This window comes from Gossypium arboreum, chromosome 7 (assembly GCF_025698485.1).
Source record: "Gossypium arboreum isolate Shixiya-1 chromosome 7, ASM2569848v2, whole genome shotgun sequence".
NCBI classification, from domain to species: Eukaryota; Viridiplantae; Streptophyta; class Magnoliopsida; order Malvales; family Malvaceae; genus Gossypium; species Gossypium arboreum.
In genome coordinates this window covers 98,884,366-98,900,172 of record NC_069076.1, presented here as the reverse complement: position 1 = coordinate 98,900,172, position 15,807 = coordinate 98,884,366, and the positions used below count along the sequence as shown (strand labels likewise).

Sequence of the window (15,807 nt, the reverse complement as noted above, 5' to 3'; positions counted from 1 at the left end):
AACCAAAACATTATCATGTAATGGTGGATGATGCATGTGGGAGAGGTATAGGACATGATGGCACCATAGAGTCGAGAACTCATTGAGTGCCTCATTTAAATACTTAAATAAAGTAATAAGAGGATAGTGGAACATGGAAAAGACAAGCATGCAATGTGAAGCAACCTTAGTCAAAGACAGTTCCATCAAAAGCTGTTCCAAACAATGCCTTTGCTTTTGTGTTTTCTTTCTTTATTGTCTTTTACATTTACTCTCTTTGAGAGGGACCCCCATGAAACTTCGACAAATGTTGCGGGTGTCTTTCCTTTGCTGTTAGTCCATGTCTTGGTGGAAGTGCTTGTTCTCAGTTTTCAGGGTGAAAAGTGTACTTATATTTTATTTATATAAATTATGCATGTTAAATTGTTTTAAATAAAAAATTAATTATTTAATAAATATTAATATATATAATATTTTAAATTAATAGGATAGAAATATTAGATCAATTTAAAATTTATATAAATTACAAATATAATTATATTAATAAATTAATAGTTGAATCGTTAAAAATTAATTATAAAAATTACACAAAAGAGTGTAATACACTTTAATTTTATACTAGTATAAGTAAAATCCTCTCCAATACTTTATTTGTTATTTTGTAGATTTGAGTCATAAATACTAAGTTATTAGTAAAAGTATCATAGAGGCATTTGAATTAGAAGCTTGATTATATTTTGCTCTCTTTTACTTAAAAAATGAGTAAATGAATCCTTACATATTAGATAAAAGAACAAATTAGTATTTCTGTTTTACCGTTAAAAATTAATCTATATATATTAACATGAAATACATGTGACACGTCATATGTTATTATTTGATTATTTCGTCAATCATATTAATTTACTTTTTAATCTAATTTTTATAACCGAAAACTCAATTATTTAAGTGTATGGGCGTTACTTTAATTAATTACAGTTGTGGCGGGTGAACTTTCCTACTCAAATCAATTCAAAACTACTTGGAATGGAAGGCTTTTAATATATGTGTACAGAAAAAATGCATTCTTTATTTCCCTTTGTCTTTAGTGTCGGCAATATTTACCCTATTTTTTCATGGTTTCCCCACTTGGGGTTTATGGGAGAAAGAGAAAGATAAAAAAAGAAATGAGAGATTTAATGCAAAATAAAGTAAAAGACAGAATTTATAGATATTTAAATATTATATCAACACATCTGCACTTGCTTTCTCAAAGTCCTTGAGTAACAGGCCGAGGTTGTAATCATCGAACTCGAATTTAAAAAGAAAAATTCGAACTCATTTTATATATTTGAAGTTCGAATTTTAACATCTATAACTTTTACTATCAGCAACGAGAGCCTTTCTTGCAATTAAGTGCACCGGCATTAGTTGTTATCGAAGCGACATGCGATGATGGCCTAGCACCCAAGCTAGAGGCCTTGGCATAGCTTGAAGATGCACCAGCACCCGACCGTGTGAAAAAAGCACCATTTACCATCAGATCACCTTCCGATCTCCAGTTCCAGTTCTTCCATTCACTCTCCGGTGCATCTTCATGCTTGGTCACCTACATCAAATATGATTATTACAACCATAAGTCATCAAATCTCAATACATTCAAAGTATTAAAATGGGGTTACTCACCTCTTTGCTGAATATATCATTTGGTGCAGTAAATCTATTCCCTTGGCTGTTGATGGTTGGATTAGCACTCCCTCCAATAGCATACATTTCCCAATGGGTGTAGTCATTGTTCACCACATGGAAATACCCACGTCTACATCTGTAAACGTGTACTATAGAATTATGATCCCATAGAGGGTGAATATTTGCTCAGACTCAAATTAAATATATCGAAAAAATGCTGTCACTAACCCAAACTAAAGTACAGCAAATGTATGATAGGGTCTGAATTTAACTTTTTTTCACATTGGGACCTTAACTTTTTTTAGTTCAAGTTAAAATTTGAATTTAACAATTATTCTTACATTAAGATCTGGACTAGGCAACCGTTTCTACATTGAAGGTTGAATTCTTTTTTTTTGTCTAAGTTAATTCCTAAACCTGACAATTATTCTCATATGAGGCTTAAACTCTAAGATTTTCAAGGATTAACTTAGACAAAAAAAAAATTCAAATCTCAGTGTAAGAACAATTGACAAGTTCAAAACCTTGGATAATATAGGAACAATTGTCAAGTTTTGGGCCTAACTTGAACAAGAAAAAAATTTAGGCCCCAATGTGAGAAAATTTAACCCTATACAATACGAGTATATATATTTTTGGGTTACCTTGGCATTCTTTGGATGAGCCCTTTACCAAAGTGATTAAAGGCAATGGTGACTTGCATGTTCTTGTCTTTCATATAGGAATCACTGTGCCCTAGTAACATAACTTTATCATGGTGAGTCATGTGGTTATTTGAAATGGTGATGGCAGTGGATCCATAAATGGCATCAATCAGACCATCCTTGCAGTTTGATAACGAGTTATGATCCACCCAAATATGGCTACCACCAAAGATGGACACACCATCACCGTCCGATGTCGTTCGCCAACCGTAGTGCCGCGGGGAGTCCCTCACCATAGCATTCCCTCCTTGTTTGCAATCATGGATGTGCAATCCATGGATGATAATGTTGGTCACAAACTGAATGGTAATGCATGGACCCCCAGCAATGTGAACACTAGCACCTCTGCCATCAATTGTTTTGAAAGAGTTCATAATGAGTTCTTCCTTCAATTGAATGGTCATATCACGAGCGAACACGATCCACAACGGTTCGTCTTGAATCACAGCGTGTCTTAAAGTTCCAGGTTTCGGATTCACGGGATCATCATCACTAGAATCAGTGACAACGTAGAGTTTACCGTCTCTTCCACCAATGGCATTCTTGCCAAACCCGATTGCACAGTCGGCTAGCCTCCGTCTGTTCTTCTCCCAGTTAGGGTCACATCTCCAGCAATCATCTATGGGGTTACCAGTTGCACAAGAGAGATACTTAAGGTTCCTCCTAGACACATTAATGGCCCTGTCCAAAAACCAAAACAAAACAATGATATGGTATTCATTATATCCGCAATCACGATAAATACAATGTGAACCGTTTGTTTACCTGTGAAGATCTTGAACTACAAGTTCAGGGTCTTTAACCGGGGAAGAGGAAACAAGAGGAAGAGAGGTGAAAAGGAAGAGAAGAGAAAGTGAAGGGATTGCCATTTTTTTGGTTGCGATGAAAATGGAGGGAGAGTTGAGCTTGAAAGGAGAAAATGGGTGATTTTATAAAGGGATTCAAAGCATGCTTCAATGGTGTGATTAAACTAAACATGTGGGCCCAATAAGCTTCGTGATTTCAGGTTTTATGGGATTCCACGGCTTGGGTAGTTTGGCCGTTAATTAACGTCCTCAATAAAGCTGCCCCCAAAACAGTAAAAAAAGTTACTCCTATAGTCCTATAACTTGTAGTGACAGGCAATCAAATCCGAGTACTAATAGAATATACTAAAAAACTCAATAGTATAGAGCACCACATTTTAGAAACTTTAAAAACCCGAAGTGATAAGACCGAAACTAACTTACCGGAACTAATAAGGATGCCCATTGTGCAGCCATAGACACCTGGATTCAAAATGAGTGCTAGATATGAGTACGTACTTAACTTAAAGTGAGTGTTTATGTGAGTCCAAGAAAAGTTCATACCTATTCGCATGTTCTTATTTGTCTAACATAAGGATGGACTTGGTGGTATTGCAATGGAAGCATCGTATCCATCAAACTTTTCATTCTAGCCATTGAGTTCCACATTGTTCACAATTTCAAATTTGATTGCATTGCAACACAATCAATGATTCAATAACATTCACTTTCAAATGTTACCTGTTGCCAAGTTATATAAAGAAACCAATAAACCTAAGACTCCATTGGTATATATATCTCTACTGAGGGCAAGTATCTGCTCACTCCCTCAATAGAAGTATTGTCCCTGCGGGGAGTTGTCTCTTATATTTTGAGGAGAGCCCAAAAAGGTTCATGGAATTTAAGGATGAACATTTTGCATAATACCGACACCTTTCCCGTGAGCTTGCAAATCGTGTCTCTTCCAGTCGAGGCAATTCCTAAACTCCGTGAATCCCTTTAGACTCTCTTCCGAAAATGGGAAACAAAACCCCCCTCGAAAACAATACCCTCTGTTGTTGAGGGAGTGAGACACTCCCTAGCAAATACTTGCACTCAACAATCTCCATAACACAACAAAAGGCAACATGATAACTTGTCTATCAACGGACAAGAAGCTAAGTGCTCTGTCATAATAAAAGCTGAAAAAAGATACAAACTTTTAATATCAAAAACATGCACAAAGGATGGAACTTGACAATGTTCTATCTGTTACAATGACACTTCAAATAAAAAAGAAACCAACAAACCCAGACTCCATTGATATATATATATGTCTTCAGAACACAACAAAAGGAAAACATGATAACTTGTTTATTACCAGACAAGAAGCTTAAGTGCCATCATGATATTAAAAAAAAACATATTCAAAAGGGCTTTCTTCAGCCATAGCATCTAATGGGGTCAGTGCAACCTTTTTCAGAAGACTGTTTAGCCCCTAAACCTCCACCTTTTTCTAAATATTGCTGATGGTACTCTTCCGCCTTATAAAAACGTTTCGCCGGAAGAATCTCAGTTACAATTTTCTTATCTTTCAACTCTAATTGCTTAGCTTCCATTGACTCTCTTGCAAGACGAGCTTGGTTTTCGTTATAGTAGTATATCCCTGATCTATATTGTGCTCCCACATCTCCACCCTGAAAAAAATTATAAAAAAAAAAGTACTCATTGATTGAGTAAAAAAGACGAACACTTGTGTGAATTTTAAGCAAAGTTGAGATACCTGACGATTGAGAGTGGAGGGATCATGGCGGGACCAGAAAAGAGAGAGGAGATTAACGTAAGGGCAGATTTGAGGGTCGAATTGGACCCGAACCACCTCGACGTGGTTTGTTGAACCGTTGCATACCAGTTTGTAATTCGGGTCATGAACATGACCTTGGGAGTAGCCAACCTCCGTTTTGATTACACCTTCAACTCGTTGAAACGCTAATTCTACTCCCCAGAAACAACCGGCTCCAAACTGGGCTAACTCGTGAGATGGGTTAATTGGGCAGTCCTCGTCGGCGTCGAAAGCCGGGTTGTTGGTGTCGACGGTAGTGGCCATTTTTGAGTTTTGAAGCTATTTTTCTGCAAATATAGCAAGCAAAGTAACGTTCATTTTTTTATTTATAAAGGTAGTTTTTTTGTTTGACTTGTCAGATGATGAACCTATCACGTTTTTCCAGCCAAATTCAAGGCCGCTAAACCTTAAACGAATTCTGGGGGACCTTAAAATGAAAATCCATAAATAATTGTGAACAATAAAAGCTTAACGCAATTGTTTTCTGTCTTGCTATGAATATCTGACGTTGATTGTGGATATTTAGTTTTATATTTATGGTAAGTTTATGTTTTGCATTAAATTATTCTAAGATTTTTATTCAAATCATTATTTTACTATTAAAATTATTGTTACATAGTCTTCTCTCTTCGTATCGTTTGCACCAATCGAAAAGTCCTTCCTCCTCTCTTTTAACAGTTCAACTTTTAATGTCATGAGTCTGCAAATTAAAATTTAAATAGTTTCATTCTTCGATCTTTGATATTGACCATTAGATCGACTTGGACCGAAACTATGTTTTTTTACTTGTCGATAGATATTGATTTACTACACCAATCATTGAATCATCACTTGAAGTTCGTTGGCTAGACCTAAAAAAAAAAACTCAACAGCCCATTGAGTTAAATAAAAACTTTCGAATAGTTTAAAGACTATTTTATAATTTTTTAAAGTTAAGTGATCAAAACATAAATTTACTAATAGTTTCTGATATTGCAGTTTGTCCTTTTTTTGTTAGATAAAGGTTGTATTAAAAATATAAATAAATAATTTATATTTTTATGTATTTTATATAATTTTAGATTTTTAAAATATATTTTAATATTGTTATTTTAAAATTTCAAAATTTCAGTATATTTTTAGAATCAATACTAAATTGACAGATGTGTAAATATTGAGGATTAAATATGTTAAATTTATTAGAATTATAATCAAATTTATAAAATATAAAGAGTTAAATTTATTATTGTATCAATAAAAAAATTGAAATCAATCTTTTATTAACAATTGAATATCACAAACCAAAAATCAAATTTAAAAGCTCTAGTGATTAAACATTTTTTTACTTATCTAGAAAATTTAAAAAAATTAAAATTGAGTGATAACTGTAGCGACGTACAAATTTTCGTTTTCGGTCGCTAATTGTGGCGATTTTATTGAAAACTTGAAAACTGAAGTTTGATTTTAAAATAAAGAGGGGAGTCGCCACTGATCCTTTTTTATAGGTGTGATTGGACACCTAATAAATTTATTTTTTAACAAAAGGAAGGCTGAGTTTAGGTCTACGTCAAAGTCCAGAGAAAAAGTAGGGTTCGGGAGTCGGTTACGGGCGAGGAAGGTATTAGCACCCTTGCGACGCCAAAAATTGGTATCTTATAAACACGTGTTGTCTTGATTTTCAAAAATACGAGTTCAATATAAGATTAAATCGTGATCCGATTGAAAAGACAAGAAATTTCAATTCTTTTGATTTTTGAGAAGGACATACCGTTTTAACACGAGTTGATTAATTTTCACCCAACATAGCGATGACATCGATGGCTTAATGTTAAATCGGTACGTTGCCTTGATTATTGAAATTAATTAGAAAACAAGAATATAGTTTTCGAAGTAATGCAAAGTAAATTAATAAATAAAAAATAAATAAAAGACAAATCTAGAGGTACATTGAAGCGAATATAAATGTGACAATAATATTATAAACAATAAAGATATATATGATACTAGAATTAAATATGAAATGGAAATAATGAATGTACGTAGGTACATGATATTAAGAGTATGTATGTAAACTATATATAATGTTTGATAGTAAGAATATAACTAATAATGTTAAAATATATACATATATATATATATATATATATATATATATATATATATATATATACATATGAAAAATGTGTGCACATGACGTATATGAAAAATACATACATAGTAATATAAAAAACAACTTAACATAAATATATGTATATAAACAATAAATAATGTATAAAGAGTTTAAGATAAAAATATAGGAAATTAAAAATAAGTGATCCATACAAAAGCAAGAAGTTTAAGAACAAACGTTCTATGAATTTAAAATAATAAACTATTCAAAATAATATATAAAAAGGGTTTGAAATAAATAAATAAAAAGAAAATGTAAAGTGATTAACATATATATAATAATTCAAAATGACTTATGTAAAAGAGGGTTTAAAATAAATGATATGTAAGGTGATTTAAGATGAATAATGAAAATAAGTTTAAAATGAATATTATGTAGTGAGAAATTTAAAATAAGTAATATACAAACATTTTAAAAATAAATGGTATATAAAAATAGATAATGCATATAAAACTTTGAAATTGATAATACATATGGGAAAGAAATTAAAGTAAACAATAAAACAATTTAAAATAAATAATACATAAAACAAGTTTAAAATAAATAATGTATAAAGCATTTTAAAATCTATAATACACAAAGCAAATCAAAGAATGACATACACGAATAATTTTAAAATAAATAATATATAAGTTAATTTTAAAAATGATTAATAAGGAGTTTAAAATATATGATACGTAAAAGAACCAAAAATAGACAATATAATTATATTTAAAATATATGATACGTAAAAGAACCAAAATAGACAATATAATTATATTTTATAATAGTAACCGGTTCAAGGGTAATATAAAGAGAGTCATTTGAAATATATAATATACAATAACTTAAAATATAAAATAATTTGAAATGTATATATAACAAAACAATTTTTGAAGCATTATAAGGATATAAAAGCTTGAAATAGACTATATGTATACATATATATTATGGGTAAGGAATAAAGAAATAAATAATACATATAAAATAGATTAAAGTGACATATATACATAAAGTAAGTTAAAATAAATAATAAGAATTTGAATAAATAGTACATTAAAATGAGTTAGAATAGATGTAAATAAACAACATATAAAACATTTGAAATAACATATAAATGAAACATTTAAAAAGGGTTAATAAATGAATTAAATAGATTTAGGACATGGCTAAAAATAAATTAAAATTGGGGGTATAAAAGTATAAATATTGGATAGTTAATTAGGGATCAAAACGAAAACCAAACAAGATCTGAGGGCCAAATTTTTAAAAAACAAAAGAAGATAGAAAATGGGGGTTAATTGAACAAGGTTGCGAGAGAGGAGGACTAAACACATAAATTTCCCTTTTAGGGAAAGTGCACAGACCCCACTCCCCCCCCAAATCACGTCATTTGGAATGCTTTAAAATAAAAAAATTTCTTTCCTTTTCATTCTGTCGGTTCATCTTTTAGTTGACAAAAAAAAAAAAAAAAGATCACAACTCCTTCTTCCCCCCCTTTTCTCTATTCGGCTGAAGGAACTCTCAGCAGTCCATCGCGCCACCGTCGGGGCCAATGGCTGGCGTTGCGCGAAAAGGAATCTTTAGCCCCATTCCAGGTGAACCCGAAAGGCCGCGTTCCAAAAGAAGTTCATGAGCCTAGCCCTTTTAATCGAAAAGAAACGAAAGAAAGGATCCCCACCCCTTTTCAGCCCCGACGACGGAGGAGAAATCTCCGACGGTGAAGCCACGGGCGTTTCCGGTGAGGCTTTCTTCTCTTCCTTTTTCTTTTTATTTGTTTTGTTTAATAGATTTGTAAAAGAAAATAAGAAATAATAATAATAAATATAAATGAAATAACAGAAACTAGAAAACAATAGAAAACGAAACAGGAGATTAATCTCAACCTTTTTGTTTGTATTTTGTTTTTGATTGTTTAACATGCGTAATACAATTTTTGTATATCGAATTCCCCTTTACAATCAGTTTCATTTCGGCTTTATAGCCGATTCCCATATTAAAATATTGTTTGTTTTATTCTCTGCTACTGCTTGTGCTTCTTGCTGCCATCTTTTCCTCTTTTCCAAATGTTTGCAGGTTATGGGAGTGTCAGGCGCATTGAAGAGGAGGGCATGCGCGGGGTGTGGTGGCTGAGCGTTGAACGTGCTGCCCGAGCACATGGGGAGCGGCGGCTGGAGGCTTGGGGCTAGGGTTGGCTGCTGAAAATTCTTAAGATTTTTGGGCTCTTTTTTATTGTTTTGGGTTTTGTTATTGTTTTATTTGTCTGGGCCAAAATTGGCCATTACAATAATAATAAAATATTTTTGTAAATAAATAACTATTCATATAGTTTACTTAATTCATAAATATATATATATATATATATATATATAAAAAGAGGAATTCAATTATACTAGTCTAAAATTATATTTAATTTATTTACTTTCAAAACTCCTCAATTAATTAAAATTCCAAGAACTCAATAATTAGATTTATCAATATAATTATATTTATTATACATATAATTTAATATTTTTATTATAATAATTCAACATCTTATCAATTTTAAATTTTAAATTACGAATACAATTATATTTATAAATTTAATGTTAAAATATTAATGGTAGGAAAAAATCTATAAATTAATTATAGGTTTACACTAACGTGAAAGGACAATATATATAGTTTATATGAGAAGTGTCTATGGATATGAGGCGAGTAGCAACATAGTCCATATTGGCAACCTAAGTCAACGCTACTAAACTTGTAAAAGTATTATGAAGGTTATTGTAATAACGGTTAGATTGTATTTTATTTTTGTATCGATAGTCATATTGCATTTTGCTCCTTTTACTAAAAAATAGATAAATTAGTCCCTATATGTTGATAAAAAAAAAGCATACTGATCTTTTCTATTAAATATTTCATCCGTTTGTATTGTTAAAAACTAATGTAGTTGATAGAATAATTAGACAGCAACGTGCCACTTATAACTCAAGCTAACGTATAATTAGACAGCAGCGTGCCACGTATAGCTCAAGCTAACGTATAAAGACCTACAAAGACTAGTTTTAAACAGTAAAAATTGAGGGGATTAATAGAAGAACCAACTTGCTCTTTGATCAAATGTATAGGGACTAATTTGCTAATTTTTTAAGTAAAAGAATCAAAATACAGTTTGAATCCTAATACAGAGACCTTCTTAATACTTTTATCGCCTTAGAAGTTATATATGATAACAACATAAACAAATAACATCAATATACGTTTGTTTTGACATTTTTATTTTCCGAATTATATTCAAAATAAAATATAATTATTAAATTAAATTATTTAACTTATTAATATTTTAAAATTTATTTAACTTAAATTTATTTACTTAATATATTTCATATAATATAGAAATTGGACAATAAATATAAGTACAAAAAATCTTTTAAAAATATTAATAAATTCAAATGATACACCAAAACACATTAATATCTATTGATACAGAGTATCAATAAGAGTAGAGAAAGGGTCGTATAGAAGAAGGCTGATTCACCAACAACGGGGTCGAGAGTTGAAAAACTGAGAATGGAGAGGAATAAGAGTAGAGAAAGGGTCATATAGAAGAAGGCTGATTCACCAACAACGGGGTCGAGAGTTGAAAAACTGAGAATGGAGAGGACTTAGCCTCTTAGGATTTGTTGGGAGAGAAGGAGAGTCTCCCTTTATATTGTGTTTTGGGGTATTTATAGGTAACTCATGGTTCTCAAATAGTCTCCTCTTAAAGAGATCGCCCTTGTTAATAGTGGGTGGCCTAACAAAGAGTCCAATCAAATAGTTAAGGAAAGATGTTCCCTCACCAAATTTAGCAAAATCACAAAAGAAAAGCTCACCAAATTTGCTTGTATGGCTTACGGCAGTTGTGAATGAACCAAGGAAATTTTCTTTTCTTTCTCAAAGTATAAACGGTAGAGAAAAAAAATAAAAAGCTCAACCTTTGTTTTCCTCAATCACTAACCATACTTTACCATATTAAATATTTATTAAATTAAATCTGTGGGGAGTACCTCGTATTTTTGGAGAAATAGATAATGGCATCGCAATGAGGAGGATCACGACGTTGCGACGGTGTAACTCGGGACGTCACGACATATTCTCTCATTTGGCAGACGCATTTTAAACTTCAAGCAGGACTTCTTCTCCCAGTTAGACTCTGATTATTCCAGAGATATTTTAGTATAATTAGAACTCTAATCTTAGCCTATTTAAAGGGGTCATTGTATCCTTATTTTGCGAAGCTAATCATAAAATGACTTTTCTTTGAGGGCAATAAGATGTAGTCACATATGAAGTTTTAGTGGTAATTATGGAGAGAAATTTGTTTCCAAGTTAGGGTTTTGTTTTCGAGGTTTTGGCTAATGTATATTTAGTACATTTAGATTTATTTTCTCTATATTATACTCTCGTTTTGTTTACTCATATAATAATAAGTTGATGCCTCATTTCCTGGTAGTTTTTTCTTCTTTTAGGGTTTTCTATGTAAAATATTTGTGTTTGTTCTTCTCCACATTTTCTATTTTGTTGTTTATACGGGTCAATCCCCAACAAATTGGTATTAGAGCTGCAGTTCAGCATTTGCAAATTGCCTCGTTCGGTGGCACAACAATATTTTTGGATATCGAGAAGTTTAGTGAACCACAAATTTCAGTTTCTAACAGTTTTGAATAATTATAGAGGTAGCTAATGTGGCTAAAGACAATGGTGATGATTTGTTGTTCTCCACATAATCCGTTTGAATGTGGAGTCGTGTCAAATGTTAGGCATGTACCTAATTTAGAGAAGAATCTCATCCCTTTTTTATCTTTAATGACTTAAATAGTTTGTAGAGTATTTGAGGCAAGGTTGGTCATAGAGGGTTATAGTTAAGGTAGAGAGAGTTAGTGTTTTCTCTCTCATTCGGGTATTATTGGTCATTGTTGCATTATACAAATTCGATTTAAAGACTATGTAACGCCCCTAATCCGAATCCGTCACCGGAATAGAGTTACAGAGCATTACCGGAGTTACCGATTCATTTATCAGATATTTCATTAATCCGATATCTTTTCTTTTTCACGTTCAAGTCTCGTATTCAAGTCATCTGGATCTTTATAAAGAAATTTGATCGTCGTTTTCATTTATTTCATGTTATAATACATTCAACTAATGCTCTAAACAAAATTATCATTTTACCCTTAAACTTTTAATTAATGACGATTTCATCCTTAGGTTAAAATAAAATAAAATTATTGCAATTTAATCCTTATTTCCAGCCGTTATTCTCACACAAATTGATAACAACCTATGAATTCTATAAAATGTCAGAATTTTCCATAATTTCAACACTTTTCAATTTAATCCTTAAAACATGTTTTTCCCTGATCTTGAGCTAAATTAATAATTTCATTCAATTTTGTAATTTAAATAATAAAATAATCCATTTCATGCAAATGGGTCATTTCTAACATTTTTTTTTGCAAAATTGCCCATAAAATTTTACTTTTATTCAATTTAGTCCATGAGCCTAAAACATACAAATTAGCCATGCTAGCTGAATATTCATACATATTTTCCTCCTCCTCCTCTCCATTCCACATCCTTAATTTATATAACATGCAACAAGTAACATTATCAATAATTTCACTATTTACTTATGTATATTCAAAATTGTCCATTTGCGTTATAGTCACTAAATTATTTATATCTTAAGATACAGAACTCGAAATTAAGATCCGCTAATTTTAACTGAAACTAGACTTAATTATCTTATTACCATAAAATTTTCAAAATTTTTGGTTTAGCCAATAAGTACAGTTTATACTTTAAAGTTGCCCCTGTTCTGCTGTCTGACAGTTCCGACCCTTCTTCACTAAGAATTAATTATCTCATCGTACGAGATTCGGATGATGTTCCTACTTATTTATATTGAAAATAGACTCTTTAAGGATTTTAAACATATAAATTTAATCCCTTAATTATTTTTCTCCAATTTTTGATGATTTTCCAAAGTCAGAACAGGGGAACCCGAAATCATTCTGACATTGTCTCACAAAACTTATTATATCTCATGATTTACAATTCCATTGCTTACACGTTTCTTCTATGAGAAACTAGACTCAATAAGCTTTAATTTCATATTTTATTCATCCTCTAATTAGATTTCTACAATTTTTGGATATTTTTCAAAGTTAGACTATTGCTGCTGTCCAAAACTGTTTTAGTGCAAAATGTTGATTTTCATTTTGCCCCAAATTTCACACTTCATACAAGTCAGTCCTTACTTAATTAACCCCTCAATTAAACTAATTTTCTCAATTAATACTTTTCCTAGACATTATAAGTTATTTCATAACTATTGAAATTCAGAATTTTCACATAAAACTCTAACTTCAAACTCTTTTACAATTTAGGTCCCAAACATTCACTTTCTATTCAATTCTTTCAATAAAATCAGCATATAAACAATTTAAAGCTCTAATTCTATGTCAAATCATCATATACTTCCAGCACATATTCATAGAAACTTTCAATTTCTTTTATAGAATCAAGACCTAATGAATTCAACAAATGGACCTAGTTGTAAAAGTCACAAAAACACAAAAATTTCAAGAAATAATCAAGAATTGAACTTACTTGCAGTAAAAATATGAAAAACCAGCTTAAGGAAACTCTCCCATGGTGTTTTTTCTGATGAAAATGCAGAAAAATAAAGAGAAATCTAGATAATTCCACTTTAGTCCTAGCTTTATTAAGTAAATTTTGCAATTTTACAATTTTGCCCTTAATTCCCCTTATTTTCTTGGTGATTTCATGCTCTTGCCGTCCAGCCCAAATAGACCTTGGGTCTATTTTCCTTTTAAACCCTCTTTCTTTTATCATTTAAGCTATTTAATCATTTCCCACAATTTTGCATTTGATACAATTTAGTCCTTTTTGTTCAATTAGCTATCAAGATTTTAAAATTTCTTGACTAAACTTTAATACTAACTTATTAACACTCCATAAATATTTATAAAAATATTTATGGCTCGATTTAAAATTCTCGGGGTCTCGATACCTCGTTTTCAATTCTAATTATTTTAATATATATATATTTAGTACATTTCACAATTTCAAAATTTTTCCTAACTTCACATTTAACTTATACTCACTAAATTAATAATATTTCCTACTCATTTGTCGGATTTAGTGATCTCGAATCACTGTTTTGACACCACTAAAAATTAAGCTGTTACAGACTAGGAGTCTTTCAGTTTCCAAGTTCGAGCACGGTTTAAACTTGGTTGACATTTTGCAAAATTCAAGTTTGGCCCGTGACGGGACATGGAAAAGGAGGCATGATAAATACGAGTTAATATGGAGATTTGTGGGGTGTACCTTATATTTTCAGATAAATAGATGACGACGTCACAACGAGAAGGATCATGATGTCGTGACAACGTGACTCGGGACGTCACAATGAGGAGAAAATGACGTCACGGCGTGTTCTCTTATTTGGCTGTCGCATTTTAGACTTCAAGCAAGACTTTTTCTCCCAATCAGACCATAATTATTCTAGGGATATTTTAATATGATTAGAACTCTAATCTTAGTATATTTAAATGGGTCATTGTATCCTTGTTTTGCGGGGGAAATTAAAAAATAAATTTTCTTTGAGGGCGATAAGATGTAGTCACATATGAAGTTTTGGTGAGAGTTTTTTTTTTTGAATAAAAGATGACCACAATGGTCAAAACAATTTATTACGTAACATCATTAAGAACAATATTGTGGATCTCCTTAAGATAATCCATATCAAAAAGCCAAGTTTTTGCTTTCCTACATATTTTTGTACAAATGAAATCAGCTACTTAATTACCAGACCGATTAGCCCAAACTAAATTAGCCGACTTGAAATTGTTGAAAGCATCTCTACACGCCTTGATTTTATCCCCAGTAATGGTAATATCCGTATTACATCTGTTCATGATGTTGACAAGGCTTGCATGGTCAGTCTCAAACAACACGTCTCCATTAACATTTAGATGACCAGGCAGCTCAACACTTCTCTCAAAAGTTGAACACTCAGCCTCCTGGGCCGACATTTTTTCATCGATGAAGCCCCCCACCGTCAAGCACAAAGCTGTTGTTATCACGAAAGATTACCCCATACCCCACTCTGTTACCATTCACTGTAGCATCAAAGTTTATTTTAACAACACCTTTGGGAGGTTTATCCTATTTCTTCATATTGTCATTCTGGGGGAGCATAGGAGTGTACAACAAGTTGTAGATTCTAAACTCTTTTCCAAGGTTGCTAGCCCTATCCCAAATAGCCTGCGCTTTGTCAAATTTACCTTTAAACATGAAATTGTTCCTACTATTCCAACAATTCCATAAAATGGTAATTAAGTCAGCCATAGCTCTTTTATCCAAAATTCCCATCATATTCTCCAACTAGTCATGGGGATTGTGGAACCAAACCATTCTGTCTCTCTGGCCCTCATTACCAATAGGTAAGTTATAGATTCTATCACCCCAATCTTTACCATACACTATGTTGATCTTATCCATATCCCATTTTCTATTATTAACCAACCAAAGATCTCTAACACTTTTGATCTCATGAACACTGTTATTTGAAATGATAGTACTCCCGTTTAGATATTCGAAACCCAAGTTATCATCTCTAATATTGATACTATCTCTATTTCCTATTTGCCAACCGAACCCTTT

At 31.7% G+C, this 15,807-nt stretch overlaps 2 protein-coding genes and 1 long non-coding RNA gene across 3 annotated transcripts; 1 reads left to right on the top strand and 2 right to left on the bottom strand.

Moving 5' to 3' along the window:
- Window positions 1-1,153: 1,153 nt before the first annotated feature.
- LOC108467184 (probable pectate lyase 18) lies at window positions 1,154-4,144 on the bottom strand. Its single transcript, XM_017767746.2, has 6 exons — window positions 3,701-4,144; window positions 3,581-3,619; window positions 3,117-3,415; window positions 2,292-3,032; window positions 1,645-1,783; window positions 1,154-1,567 (listed from the first exon to the last, which is right to left on the bottom strand). Exons 3-6 carry the CDS (start codon window positions 3,218-3,220, stop codon window positions 1,346-1,348), a joined length of 1,206 nt encoding a protein of 401 aa, XP_017623235.1. The 5' UTR covers window positions 3,221-3,415; window positions 3,581-3,619; window positions 3,701-4,144; the 3' UTR covers window positions 1,154-1,345.
- Window positions 4,145-4,311: 167 nt separating this feature from the next.
- On the bottom strand, window positions 4,312-5,367 carry LOC108467177 (peptide methionine sulfoxide reductase-like). Its single transcript, XM_017767733.2, has 2 exons — window positions 4,899-5,367; window positions 4,312-4,812 (listed from the first exon to the last, which is right to left on the bottom strand). The coding sequence occupies exons 1-2, from the start codon at window positions 5,220-5,222 to the stop codon at window positions 4,558-4,560; spliced, it is 579 nt and encodes a 192-aa protein (XP_017623222.1). The 5' UTR covers window positions 5,223-5,367; the 3' UTR covers window positions 4,312-4,557.
- Window positions 5,368-8,525: 3,158 nt separating this feature from the next.
- On the top strand, window positions 8,526-9,403 carry LOC128295069 (uncharacterized). Its single transcript, XR_008285372.1, has 2 exons — window positions 8,526-8,827; window positions 9,163-9,403. It is a non-coding gene; the product is annotated as an uncharacterized LOC128295069 (long non-coding RNA).
- The last annotated feature ends 6,404 nt before the right edge of the window (window positions 9,404-15,807 follow it).

What these genes read in the sequence shown, in the direction of transcription:
- LOC108467184 (XM_017767746.2), bottom strand. Translation starts at nt 3,220, where the DNA reads ATGGCAATCCCTTCACTTTCTCTTCTCTTCCTTTTCACCTCTCTTCCT. An exon ending in GTAGTTCAAGATCTTCACAG is followed by an intron (nt 3,033 to 3,116) that starts GTAAACAAACGG and finishes GTTTTTGGACAG; the next exon opens with GGCCATTAATGTGTCTAGGA. An exon ending in ATGATATATTCAGCAAAGAG is followed by an intron (nt 1,568 to 1,644) that starts GTGAGTAACCCC and finishes TATTTGATGTAG; the next exon opens with GTGACCAAGCATGAAGATGC.
- LOC108467177 (XM_017767733.2), bottom strand. Translation starts at nt 5,222, where the DNA reads ATGGCCACTACCGTCGACACCAACAACCCGGCTTTCGACGCCGACGAG. An exon ending in CCTCCACTCTCAATCGTCAG is followed by an intron (nt 4,813 to 4,898) that starts GTATCTCAACTT and finishes AATTTTTTTCAG; the next exon opens with GGTGGAGATGTGGGAGCACA.